This window comes from Anopheles maculipalpis, chromosome 3RL (genome assembly GCF_943734695.1).
Source record: "Anopheles maculipalpis chromosome 3RL, idAnoMacuDA_375_x, whole genome shotgun sequence".
Classification (NCBI taxonomy): Eukaryota; Metazoa; Arthropoda; class Insecta; order Diptera; family Culicidae; genus Anopheles; species Anopheles maculipalpis.
The window spans coordinates 48,054,815-48,067,115 of NC_064872.1; the positions used below are offsets into that span (position 1 = coordinate 48,054,815).

The 12,301-nt window shown below is 40.9% G+C and overlaps 2 protein-coding genes across 2 annotated transcripts in view; one reads left to right on the plus strand and one right to left on the minus strand.

Moving 5' to 3' along the window:
- The window catches only part of LOC126563006 (protein DPCD), a 194,031-nt gene extending 193,492 nt beyond the window's left edge, over positions 1 to 539 (minus strand). Inside the window, exon 1 of the mRNA XM_050219613.1 lies at positions 15 to 539. Within this exon, the coding sequence (XP_050075570.1) occupies positions 15 to 518 (504 nt within the window). The 5' untranslated portion in view covers positions 519 to 539. The remainder of the gene's footprint in view (positions 1 to 14) is intronic.
- Positions 540 to 2,237: 1,698 nt separating this feature from the next.
- Positions 2,238 to 9,007, plus strand: LOC126561429 (centrosomal protein of 164 kDa). The gene is made up of 5 exons (XM_050217567.1): positions 2,238 to 2,361; positions 2,589 to 2,700; positions 3,655 to 6,469; positions 8,105 to 8,453; positions 8,661 to 9,007. Exons 1-5 carry the CDS (start codon positions 2,283 to 2,285, stop codon positions 9,005 to 9,007), a joined length of 3,702 nt encoding a protein of 1,233 aa, XP_050073524.1. The 5' UTR covers positions 2,238 to 2,282.
- Positions 9,008 to 12,301: the final 3,294 nt, after the last annotated feature.

Consider the following 12,301-nt stretch of genomic DNA (forward strand, 5'->3'; position numbering starts at 1 on the left):
ATTGTCATATTTACCGTTATTATCAGGGTACAATTCTTATGAACCACATTCAAACCATCCTGTTTTGGGACGATATTGCATCGCTTTAATTCCGGCACTTCTATTTTCTTGAAATATTTCTTGTTGCAAGTTCTCACGACCACGGTCCCATCATTTTCGTCACACGTTATCATGTAAGTGGAAAGAGGATAGGGTAGATTTCTGATTCGCCATTCGATAGCGTTTCGTGTAACTCTTTTCGATAGGATAGGCTCAGAACAGGATTCTTTCAGCATTAGCTCATTTTCCTTCAATCCTACAGGTATTGATTCACCAAGCTCAATTGTCCATTCCTCTTTCTGCATTAGAACGGTCTTGTTTTTCCAGGCACGCCTCAGAACCACACCGGTATCGGTACTGTATTCCTCAGCCATTTCCCTTCCATCGGGAAACCGGTAGTGAACTTTCCGCACATTTCCTTGGATAATAGATGATTTATCCGCACTTTTTATTAATGCCAGCCAGCTTTCGTATGACATGATGATAATTACTGGCGAAAGAGAAATAAGAGCTAGACTACCCCCAGGGATGATTGATAATTACCTGTAGCAAAGAAAGGTGTTAAATAAGGCATACTAGCTATGTTAAAATTATATACAACTTACTTCATAGCCTTCTGATGGCAGAGAACTACGCTTTTAGTTTTAACTACTGATTTGCACCTAATGCCGAAACTTGTTTACAAAAATCTTCATGGCAACAATCACACTCCTGAGCGCCCTCTACAAACAATACACACATGGTGTTGGCAGTATGTTGACCCATTTAACAAAACACGAAAATGACAGTTACCCTTTATGGGTTATAACACGGGAGATAATTATGTCAGCTGATTTTGGATTTTATCTGTCAATATAAGTTTTTTGACAAGACAAGTGCAAAGTGGGTAAAGAGACTAGGTGGACTCATAGCCTAGACACTTTGGCCATATTGAATGAGATCTTGACGGCAACGGCACACCCCATACGATTGCACACACATACACTGACAAACGATCGACCCCACTCCTGTCATTGCACAATTGAGTTTCATTTTTCTACAGCGCAGTTGTCAAATCGTTCGGGACGAGCCTGCCTAGTCTCTTTACCCACTTTAGTGATTTCCATCGTGTGATAAGGATTTACAGGGAAATGCAAATGATAGCGTGCGGTGGGCTAACTTTAGCGAATATCGCAAGCGCTTATGAAATCCTCGACCGCTGTTATAAAAACCCCCAATACTTTAGCGAATCAGCAAAAAAAAGACACAAAATTCTCCAAAATAGTTACAGAAGCCGGTGCGATTGATATGGAAAATGTATTATACGAACTTTATATGCAATAGTTTTTGCTTTAAATATTAGTAGCAAACGACAACACGGGGTAGAGCTGTCATACTAAAATAAATAAAAATCTCTGGCAAATGACAAACAAAGCAAATCTGTCAATTGTTTGAATCTTGAGTCAGCGTCAAAAAGTGCCTTGAAATTTCAAAATGTATGGTCATGGAATGGTGAATTAACATGCCTGCGTCGGTTGCCATGGCAAAGGAAATTTGCAAACATTTTGTAGCAACATATAACGTGAATGAAAACACGGTCAAATGTCCTGGTAGTACAGTAGCAACACTCGTTCACCTTGGCATGAGCAACACAACAACATAAAAATAAACTTGTGGAATATTTCACAAACGGTAACTATAGATACTACTACTGTTTTTTTTTTATATTGGTTCATAAGAACTGACATTGAAAACCTCTGTCAAGATTATTTTGGGTGGCCAAATTGATGTAAGCTTGTTAACTGTTGATAAACGGCTAGGAAAGAAAACAATTTCTGTTACTTGTAAAACGCATAATATAAAAAAAGCATTAATTTACTTCGCAAAACTGGAGTATTTTGAAACGATGTACAAATTCAGGCGCATGCGTTTTAGTACATGTTCTAATTCCTTACCAGGACGAAAGACGAAAGCTGAGTTGTTATTATTCTTCTTAGGCAGGATCTGAATTACCTCTGTAGATGAGACAATTTTCCAAGCACTCTTCAGTGATGAAACAAAAACCAACATTCTGCAGTGAAGAACAAACGTGTTTTGCAACAGCTAGAGAAGTTTCGTAACGGGTATAATATATGTGCGTAATTTACGAAACGCTTGATTAAAATTTTTCCGTGCTGTTTGTACTGAATAATAGTTTGTACTGAGGTTGGAAACACCACCTAATGTATAGAAATCAGTGACCTATAAAACTTTGTTGGATAATCATGGCTACCCCATCATATGCTGGGTTTACCCAACCAGAAGAAGAAATATTCTATTCCACGTATGAGCCGACAAAGGAAGGTAGGAAAAAGTGAGATATGTCTTGTCACCGGATGTGAAGCAAAAATTTTCACTGCGTCGAGGTTTGCAATAATTTGTTGTTTTTTTTTCTAATTTATTAACATACTCACACATCGTACTTCACAAGTAATAGCTACATTCAGCTGTTTTTACACATTGTATTTATTTTATTTACATGTTCGTCTCCAATTTTTGACGCCAAACTCCGATACATAATCGTACTACAGAAATTATCGAATACGCAGTGAAAATCGGCATTGATCCAGAAAAGGAGGCGCACATAATTTATCTAGCACGACAAGGATTACTACACCCCTTGCCAGAAAACTGGAAACCATGGTACGTAGAATGAATAGAACTACATTGCGTTTGCTAAATATTATTGAACTTATTGTTTCAACATTTGCCTGCCCAACATAAACCGTTTTGCAACGCAAATTATGTATTGCAGATGCATATGTAGTAGTATGTTGTAGTAACTTCATTGTCGCAAAAGAGAGTACATAGGGAATGAAATGCTAAAGAAGCAGACAGCTGGTTTTCCAGCTGATGAGAGAACATGCGTACGGATTGGATTTTTTTCATACTATGAGCTAATTTTATTGGAAGATTTCAGCTTTGAAACTGGGTTTTTTTGGGTGAAAACGCTTGTCAATAAAACAGAGGTTTTTTTGTGTGATTTTGTATAACAAAACAGGGATTTTTTCTGTACTTGTATACAGAGCCCCATTATTGTATTACTTCTCAGTCTTTTTCTTGGTTATTCAACCTTTGTAGGTTTTGGCATGCCCTGTCGTATTTTCTTGCAGCCAGAAAATGCACCCAATTACACTTACAGTCAGAACGGTCCCTTTGCGAGTTTTATCCCCGGCCCGGGTGTCGTGAACCGGTGTGCTACTACTCTGTTGGGATTAACACATCGAAATGACGTAGCCGCACCCATACGCTGCAGCGTACTAATTATATAGTGATGGGTAAATTAAAGTCATAGAAAGTTATTCATACAGGAAAGATTGGCTAAAATGGGTAATGGTAGAACCTATCAACAAAACATTTGCTGGTTCATAAGGGTTTTTTATTCCAAATTTTTTGGATGTTTTCCAAAACGGTATGGACTAAAGATATATTGTGCTTGCTCGAATGGCAAATTCGCAATCAATAGCCTATCGTATCGAGTTCGTACCAACGACTTTTATCTGTGGACACCGTGTGTCCTGCCCCCGTGAATGGAGAAAAACTAAATTAAAATATTATTGCATTGCTCTTTCTTTCCATCTTTCTTTGTTGTTATAGCTACAGCAAGCAAGTCAAAGCATACTACTACTATGATCGGATTACAAAAAAATCACAATGGGAACATCCAATCGATGTGTTGTATCGTGCAAAAGTGATTGATGCTAGAAAAGCTCTAGCTGTAGACCGATCCGATTCCACATCGTTTGGTGATTCTGGATTTCGAAGTTTAAAGTCGAGTTACAATAAATCTGTTACCGCTTTCTCCACCAATGATCAAACTCAAGCGAAGGATCCAGATTGTGGTGGCGGCAGCCTTACATTAGCAAACCAACAACAAAAGGGCAACAAAACGAACCAGGACGCAAAGAAGTCGGAACAATTGGCTGGTGGGGTCACAAATTTGGCCGCGTCGAGTGCAAATGACGAAAGTGATTCGAACAAAGAGAACAACAGTCAAGATGCCGCTGTCGGTGTAGTTAAACACAAAAGTAACGTTGATTCAGCGATCGCTTTTACTAAAAAGCTTTCTTTTAACATGGATACCGGTGGTCATGAGGTGAATAACGACGTTAAAGAACCCATTAAAATGACAAACGATGGTAAAATGAGCTCATCTTTGTATGGGGGGTTTACCATTACCGGAACGGGATCGCAATTTTTGAAGTCGAACAAAAAACTCGAGTTTGGAAGTTTAGATTTGGGGCGCAAGCCTGAATCAGAGATGAAGGGCATTCTGCGAGACACAAGCTTGAGCTATGTGCGGTCTAAAAGCACTCCCAATGATGATTCTGGAAATGATGAGCGGAAAAGTGTGCGCTTTGATATTGATATTGACACTGTCAGGTCAACAAATGAAATGAAAGCAGGAACAGATACTGATGCGACACTTGGTCAGAAAGGTGATGATGGTGTTGAGGAGGATGATGATGACGATGATGATGATGATGATGGTGATGATGATGATGAAGAAGCAGACGCCAACGTTGATTATAAAGTTGGTGTGGACGAACGGTTAGCAGACCATAAAAAAGAGGAAGACGTTTGTGAAGAAGGTCTAAAACAAACTTCTTCGGAATCCTCGGAACCAGGATCGGAGGTATTAACAGGAGTTGGCGTTACGATCGCTAAAGAAGGCAAACCCATCTCAGCTGCAGCATCAACTCCAAGAGCAATAAGCAATGATTTATCGGACGATCCGGATTTGGATTCTTTACGATTTCTTAGACATTCTATCGACCAGGAGCGGGAACGCTACAAAGCAAAATTGGAAGAGGAGTTGCGATCTCTCGCCCAACAGGAAGAAAGCAAAATTCGAATCGAACTAACAAAGGAGCGCAGTCGCTACGAAGAGCTGCTCACGAAAGAAAGGCAGCGTCTGAAGGAACAACATCAGCAAAATATTGATGAAATTAAAGAGTTTTACCAAGCAAAGCTAAATGAACTAAAAACGGATTACGAAGAAGAAAATAACAAAGAATATACCGTGTACCAGGAGACTTTGCAGGAAGAGTTCGATCGGCGCGTGAAGGAAGTGACAAACACCCACAAGGTTACAATGGCAAATTTACAAAAAAACCATGACGAAATCGTCGAAGAGCTGGAACGCGACCTGAAGATGGAAGAGGAGCTGCTTAAAAAAGAGCACAGTACCAATCTATCGGAGATCAAAATCAAATTAACTCACGAACTAGAGATGGAACGACAGCGTATGCGGGAGACGGGCGAGGACCGGCTGTACGAGAAGGTGCGCTGTGAAAAACGTTTGCTGGAAGACAAGTACAAATGTTTGAAGGAGAAGTATACTCGCTTAAAGACGGATGTTCGCATTTCCCTAGAACGCCGTAAGAAAAGGCGTGAACAACAGCAACAACAGCAGCAACACAGTTTGCGCAGCAACAGTTACGAAACGGACGATCGCACCAATTCCAAACCATTGCCATCGTACTCCTATGAGATTGGGAAAGGCACGTCTGTTTCATCAACAACAGCCAAACCTATGATGATGTCAGAGAAAACTCTTCTTAGTCACCCATCCGGGGCAGGAGCTTCTAAACGGATGCTCACCACGGGCGACGGGTATGAAGTGGAATCAAAGCACAATGTGCTACATTCAAACGGTCCGGCTGGTTCTGTCGAGTCTCGTAAATCGGCATTTTTGCTGAACCATACCAACAATAATCATAATAATAATACTACTTTAAAACATCAGGTGGACGATTCGAGTCAAAGTGAGGCCAGATACCCAAAACACTACTTCCAGGTGAAGAACATATTTGGCAACATTCAGCACGAGGACAACTTTAGCTCCGACTCTGAGTTCCAGAAAATCAGTTGCGACAATGGACAAGGGGTAGAGAATTCCTGCAGTAGTTCCTTTACTGGAGCTGCAACAGCGGCCGCACGTCCCAAGCGAAAAATTTTCACCAAAACCAAATCATCTTCCACCTCAAAATTAAACTCGACCGCTAAGCACGAGCGGGAAGTAGGCACGAAAGCTAACACACCGGTGGAAAATCTTCGCATACAGCTTAAGAAGCTAGAAGAGTTGGAGGACCAGATACCGGATTGCAATCTCGACGCACCGTACCATCTGCGATATCCGTTTGTTAATAATATAACTAACGTCGATAATACCAGTAAGCCAACATCAGCCAACGCTTGTATGCATGGTGAAACAGGTGACGTTGTGAGCACTACTACCGATCGAAGTGAGCTGGAGTTCTTCAAGCACCGTATCTTGCTCGAGCGCGATTCTGTCATGAGAGCAAAGGAATCATTGCGTGCACAGAAAAATGTATTCAAATCGAAACAACGTGATATTGCGGTCAAGCATGCGATCAAGAACAAGCAAACGGTGGATCAAATATTTCATGTAAGTACTATTGAAACAATCGCCATTCTATGCACAACAAATATTTCCTGTCGTGCTTTTACATGATGGATAGCTGTGTCTATCCCTATATATCTTAATACATATATAGGGTTTTATTGGCTGGAACCCAATAAAACAAGCGTAAGAATAGTTTAAACAATGCAGGACTCAAGATGCACAACCTCATCAATCAATAAAACAACTTGCAATTGGAAGCCGTCAGATTCGGCACTTCTTCCATACCTTGATCATGGTTACCGGAGTAGTATTCGAAACGATTCGGGTGTTCCGATTAGCATTTACGAATAATTTCTCAAGAGGCTTGGATTGTTAATCACTCACCATAAAAAATCCAAGCCAAGAATTCACCTTTACAATGGTGAAGAATCTGACGGCTTTCTAAATCAATTGCGGATTGTCTTATTGATTGAAACAGCGCAGCTAAAGTGATGTAATGTGTGTTCAAGTCGGATGAGGTTGTGCATCTCGAATGCCGCTTTGTTTTTACTATTCTAACATCTGTTTGATGGGTTGATAATCCCTGCGTACGTTCGATAAGGAACGTTCTCTTTCTATTACTTGGTTGTGTTGTGTCTAATGTCTAAAAACTTTCAAAATATCAGTCACAAGAAACGGGTCCCTAACAAAAAGAATTATCGAAATACAACTTCTTGGTTTAACGACCTTCTAGGTCATGCCGGCCATCGAATGGATTACTAGACCTACTGATACCACGTAGTTGGATAGTCAGACCCCACTACCAAGGAACGTTCCGGATGGGAATTGAAGCTTATGCTATTATTTAAATGATATTGTACAAATGCGTACAATTAAATGAATTATCGCCATATTAGGCTTTACACATAGCTAATTGGTCAGTTCCGGTCCTTACTCCACGTAGCGCCACAGGAGATCCAGTTTCAACGAAACAAATTATACGAAATGAAGGTTTTTGTTCAGACATGGCAGTAAAGTGTTTACTTGTCATAGAATGCTGGATTTCCGCTCACCGTGCCAGGTGTTGTTTTTTCATCTCTCAGCTCTCATCTCGTCCTGCTTCATGTTCTGGACATGAAAATCAATCGAACTTCCTAGCAATAGCTTCTATGTGTCATTAAGTACACACGTTGCTACGGTGGCAATGGCTGGTGTCTACTTTTTTAGTATTGTACTAAGGACGGTCATCTGCATCGAGTTCCATCGAATACCATCGAGACATTCTTTTTTTTTTTAAAGGAAACTTTAAATTATAAAGCTTCATTCATTGCAACCATTCATACATTTTAGTACATACATATATTTCAATGTATATTACGCCCTGTATATTTCGATGATTTTATAACTTAAGAAAGAATATACATATACAAATACTTATGTCAAGTTTCATGATATATGGGACGGTCCAGTGATCCAAGAGCTAGCAGTTCTGGTATACACGCGGCAGGGTCACTCCAGCTACGGGTACAATCAAGTCAATTAAGCCAGAAATAGCAGCCCAAATGCTTTCGTGGCTACCAAAGAAGCTTTAATGATTCTTTTTAGCCTAACTTGGGCTAACGACTGGCGTCGCTTGCAGTTGCCGATTTATTTGTTTGTTTGCCGAAACTAAAACAACTTCCCTGTTTCATGTTTCAGGAAGAAAAAGAGTTAACCGAAATGGAAGTATCGCTGCATCGGACACGAGCATTACTTGGAGAGAAAGTAATACGGCTGCGGCATCTGGAAAATTCGCTGCAAACACTTTCCGAAAAAGAGCATCCCATCCGATCAGGTCCCAGAGATATGCCGCTTCAGAAGCAGAAAGAGACTCTGAGCGATTTGTCATCATATTCGAGTTCGGGTTTCAGTAGCACCGATGTACCTACTACCGAACATTATGGTCGCTTGCAGACAAGAGGACCCGCAAGAAATGCAGAGTGCACCGATACAATAATGTGCTTAAAACATTTGCATGGCGAGATACAGGAAATTTGGAGTTTGCTCAGTAAGTACCAAGAGTTTCATTTCAGGGTTGAATTTTAATATTTCTGTCCAGTGCAGATTGAAAACTTACTGGCCCAACTACTCGTTGAGATGACAATGCTAAATGGCTATGCTTATTAATTATTATTTTGCCTAAGAATTCAACACTTGAATACTGTAATTGTGCCTGTAACGGGGGTTTTTTTTATTGTTGTAATGACCATTCCAGATCCAACCAGCGGCGGTCTACCTGTGATGCGTTTTGCAGAGATGGACTTTCTCAACAACACCGCCACAGTGCAGTACAATCCAGTGTCTGGTAAACAGTGTTGCGACGTAGTACTTCCGCAAACTACAACAACATCAACCTTTAACCAGACCCCAGTGGCCATCTATGCAGCGGGACCGCAACCATCTTCTAATTATAGCCAAAACCAACATCATTACACGATTTCTTTGCTCGAGAAGACACGAGATCTTAAAAATTGGCTTCGTCAAGCTAAAAATGAGCACGAAGTGTTGAAAAAACAAACACATGGCAACTCGGAAACGGGCGTTTCAAATATCCACATTTAAGAGGCTATACTTCCGGCGCTAATCGTCGGCTTATGACTAAAAGCTGTGGTTGCTTGCGACAAAATCTTTAACAGCTTGAAAAAAAGAAGCAAAACCAAAAAGAATTATTCGCAAAAACAATGGAAAAAATACGTACCCAATTATAAAGAGAAGCGCATGTCATTTCATTTTAAAAGAATGCGTACCACTTTTATGTTTTTTGACTAAACGGTGATATTTACTATTAAGTGCAAATGTTTATTTTTTAGTGTACCGCGTTGATCAGACTAGTGTGAAGAAACAGAACTGTTACCTGTCTTGGTACAGTATGCAATGAAAACAGTTTCATGCATAATCAGCCAGGTGAGAAAAAAAGTTTGGTTTGAAACATCATTTTAGTTTTTTTGTGATTATTGTTTTGTGTTTGCAATTCTTGTTTGTCTCAAGCTGTGAATTAATCTTCGGATAGTCCGAGTGTTTTTAAGTCAGTCAAATATTGCGTATGGCCGATTCGAGATTTTATTCGAGTCTTCGTCAATTTTATTTCTGTTTTCGTTGTTTTTGAGAAATATTTTTCGTATTACTTGGTTATTATTACCAACTATAGAAAAATTTGGTTTTTTTGTGAAACAATTTTTTTACCATTTTTGCAAACTGAGAGCACTATTAAAGGGATTAAACCTTATTGTGTCGTAAATTTCTGACCGTACAATCAAACCATCACTTATTTATATAATTTATTTTCTTTTATGATCACACGTATTCATTGGTGAACATACGTTCAACTAAAAAGATCACGTCAGCAAATTGAAGCGCAGTCATAGATGAACGTATAACTACTTTAACAAATCCTAATACTTATCTTTATTTTTGTGACATCATTGCTCGTTGTTAATTGTATAAAACGATTAACGAAACAACATATTCTTCGAGTATGATATGATAGTAACTATGATAAATAATTTCATGCATGCACTAAGAACTATGCGACGAATAACTAGCCGATGATTAAAAGCAGAAGTATGTTCAACTTTTTCGAATTTAACCCCCAAACTTCTTCTTCTTCTTCTTCTTCATGGCCTGCTCAGGATTGAGCACGTCGCGTCGACATGGCTAGGGCTGCAGTCCTCCAACCACGACTGCATCCGATCTCCTAGGGGTTTGACTCCACTTGATCCAGCCAACGAGCTCACTGTGCTCCTCTACGCCTCGTGCAGAACAGGTCCTTGGCGAGCACCTTCTTGTTGGGGCATCAGTCCGGCATCCTCATCACGTGCCCCAGCCATCGTATCCTTCCGGTTTTGACTACCGTCAGGATATCAGCACCGCCAAACAGCTCGGTTAGCTCGTGGTTCCTTCTCCTTCGGCACACGCCCTGCTCGCACACACCGCCAAAGATAGTCTTTAGCACCCGGCGCTCGAATGACACCCTCCAGAATGATATTGGACAACAAACAGGAGAGTCCGACCCCTTACCTCACACCCTGGTGAGATTCGAACGATTCCGACAACATGCTCTAAACTCTCTCTTTGCACTGTTTATGGTATTTGATCTATGATATTTAGGTCGCCTTGAAGTCAGTGAACAGGTGGCGCGTATGGATATGGTGCACTCGGCCTTTGTGGAGGATCTGCCCTAGGGTGAAGATTTGGTCGGTTATCGAATTACCTCCAACAAATCCAGTTTGGTAGCATCCGACGAAATCTGTAGCAAGAGGCTCAAGCCTGCAGAAGAGTATTCGGGACAGGATCTTATACGCAGCATTCAGGACAGTGACGGTCTGGAAGTTAGCACAGTCCATCCTGTCGCCGTCCATGTTGTCGTTCGTCAGCTGGAGGGCATTGAAACTTGCTATCGTGGGTTTAAATGCATCCTCTCGTTCGACCTATGCGTTAAAATCTCCGATGACAATCTTGACGTCGTGTTGTGGGCGGTCGTACTCCCTCTCCAGCTGCGCATAAAAACTGTCTTTATCGTCATCGGTGCTTCTAAGGTGCGGACTATGCACATTGATAATGCTCAGATTGATAACCTTCCGCATATCCTCAACCTGCACATCCGTTCAATGATCAAACCACCACCCGATCACTCGCTTTCACATCTCACCTATGACCAGAAACGCCGTACCGAGTTCATGCTTTTGTCCACCGCTTTGGTAGATCATGCAATCACTTCGGTAGGAGCGCTCCGTTACTCCTTTCCAGCGCACCTCCTGAAGTGCTACTACTCCGAAGACACGGGTACTCACTTCGTCCGAACGAATGCGGGTACTTCCGGGTGATGTGAGGTATCTGCAGTTCCATGTCCCGAGTTTCCAATCGTATTCCTTATTCCGTTACGTGGGTCTGTATCTGTTGATCCGATTCGAAATGTTTTGGTCCCCCTTCGTTGCAATGGTATTGGGGGTGTCTTGCAAGGCCTCTCCCCCAACTGGTCGGAGTCCCCCTGTTTCGTCGGAGGGCCTACGCATCTTAGCTGATTAAAGTCCCGTAGGATGCCAGGACAGAAGAACAACCAGCCGCCCCTAACATGGAGAACAGACGCCAGTTATCCACTCTCCACCCCCCCCCCCCCCCCACAACCACCAACCCACCCATCTCCGCTCCATTTGACCATACAACCCATCTTCCCAAGGGGTTGGGTTTCCCTGTATAAACAAGTTCAGATATTTGAAGAGATATGTTACCATTCTGCCGGAGTAAAGCCGGAGTAAAGTATAGAGAGCCTATGATGAGTCGGATCCATACCTATATTAGTGCGATATTGCGACACACACTGACAGCAGAACAGACAATATCTACGAAAGATGTCCCCAATATGAAGGATATCGTTCGTAGATATGTCTAGGGTAAAATGCAGTGAAATTTAGCCGTCCCTGCTGAAAATAACTGTTTACAGAACAAGTATTTCACCGTCAAGTTTTATAACTCCCTTAATAATCAAGATTTTATCCGTCAATACCATGGGAAATCTATACTCGCTAGACTAAAATGTAAATTGTGTGTATGTCTAGCATTGTGGAACTCATCGTACTAGGAACACTTCATTTTGAAAGTAGGAAGTAAAATATGCTAGTTGTATTATATAAGTAAAATCATATGTATTACTTAAAAAAAATCTGTGTGAAACAACAATTGGGAAAGTGCAGAAACATTTTTAGCTATGTATTTGTTCTTAATTTTTGCAAACATTTACAACAGTATAGTAAAGTTTGTAATTTTTATATCATTTTCCTTCACAGACAATATACGCACACAATTTCAATAGATACGAATTACCATCATAGAAACAAAGTTTATTCAAACGCAACAAAA

Excerpts from the sequence above, each read along its gene's own strand:
- LOC126561429 (XM_050217567.1), top strand. The coding sequence starts at position 2,283 with ATGGCTACCCCATCATATGCTGGGTTTACCCAACCAGAAGAAGAAATA. Across the intron at positions 2,362-2,588 it reads GTATGAGCCGACAAAGGAAG|AAATTATCGAATACGCAGTG; the intron begins GTAGGAAAAAGT and ends ATCGTACTACAG. Across the intron at positions 6,470-8,104 it reads CGGTGGATCAAATATTTCAT|GAAGAAAAAGAGTTAACCGA; the intron begins GTAAGTACTATT and ends TTCATGTTTCAG.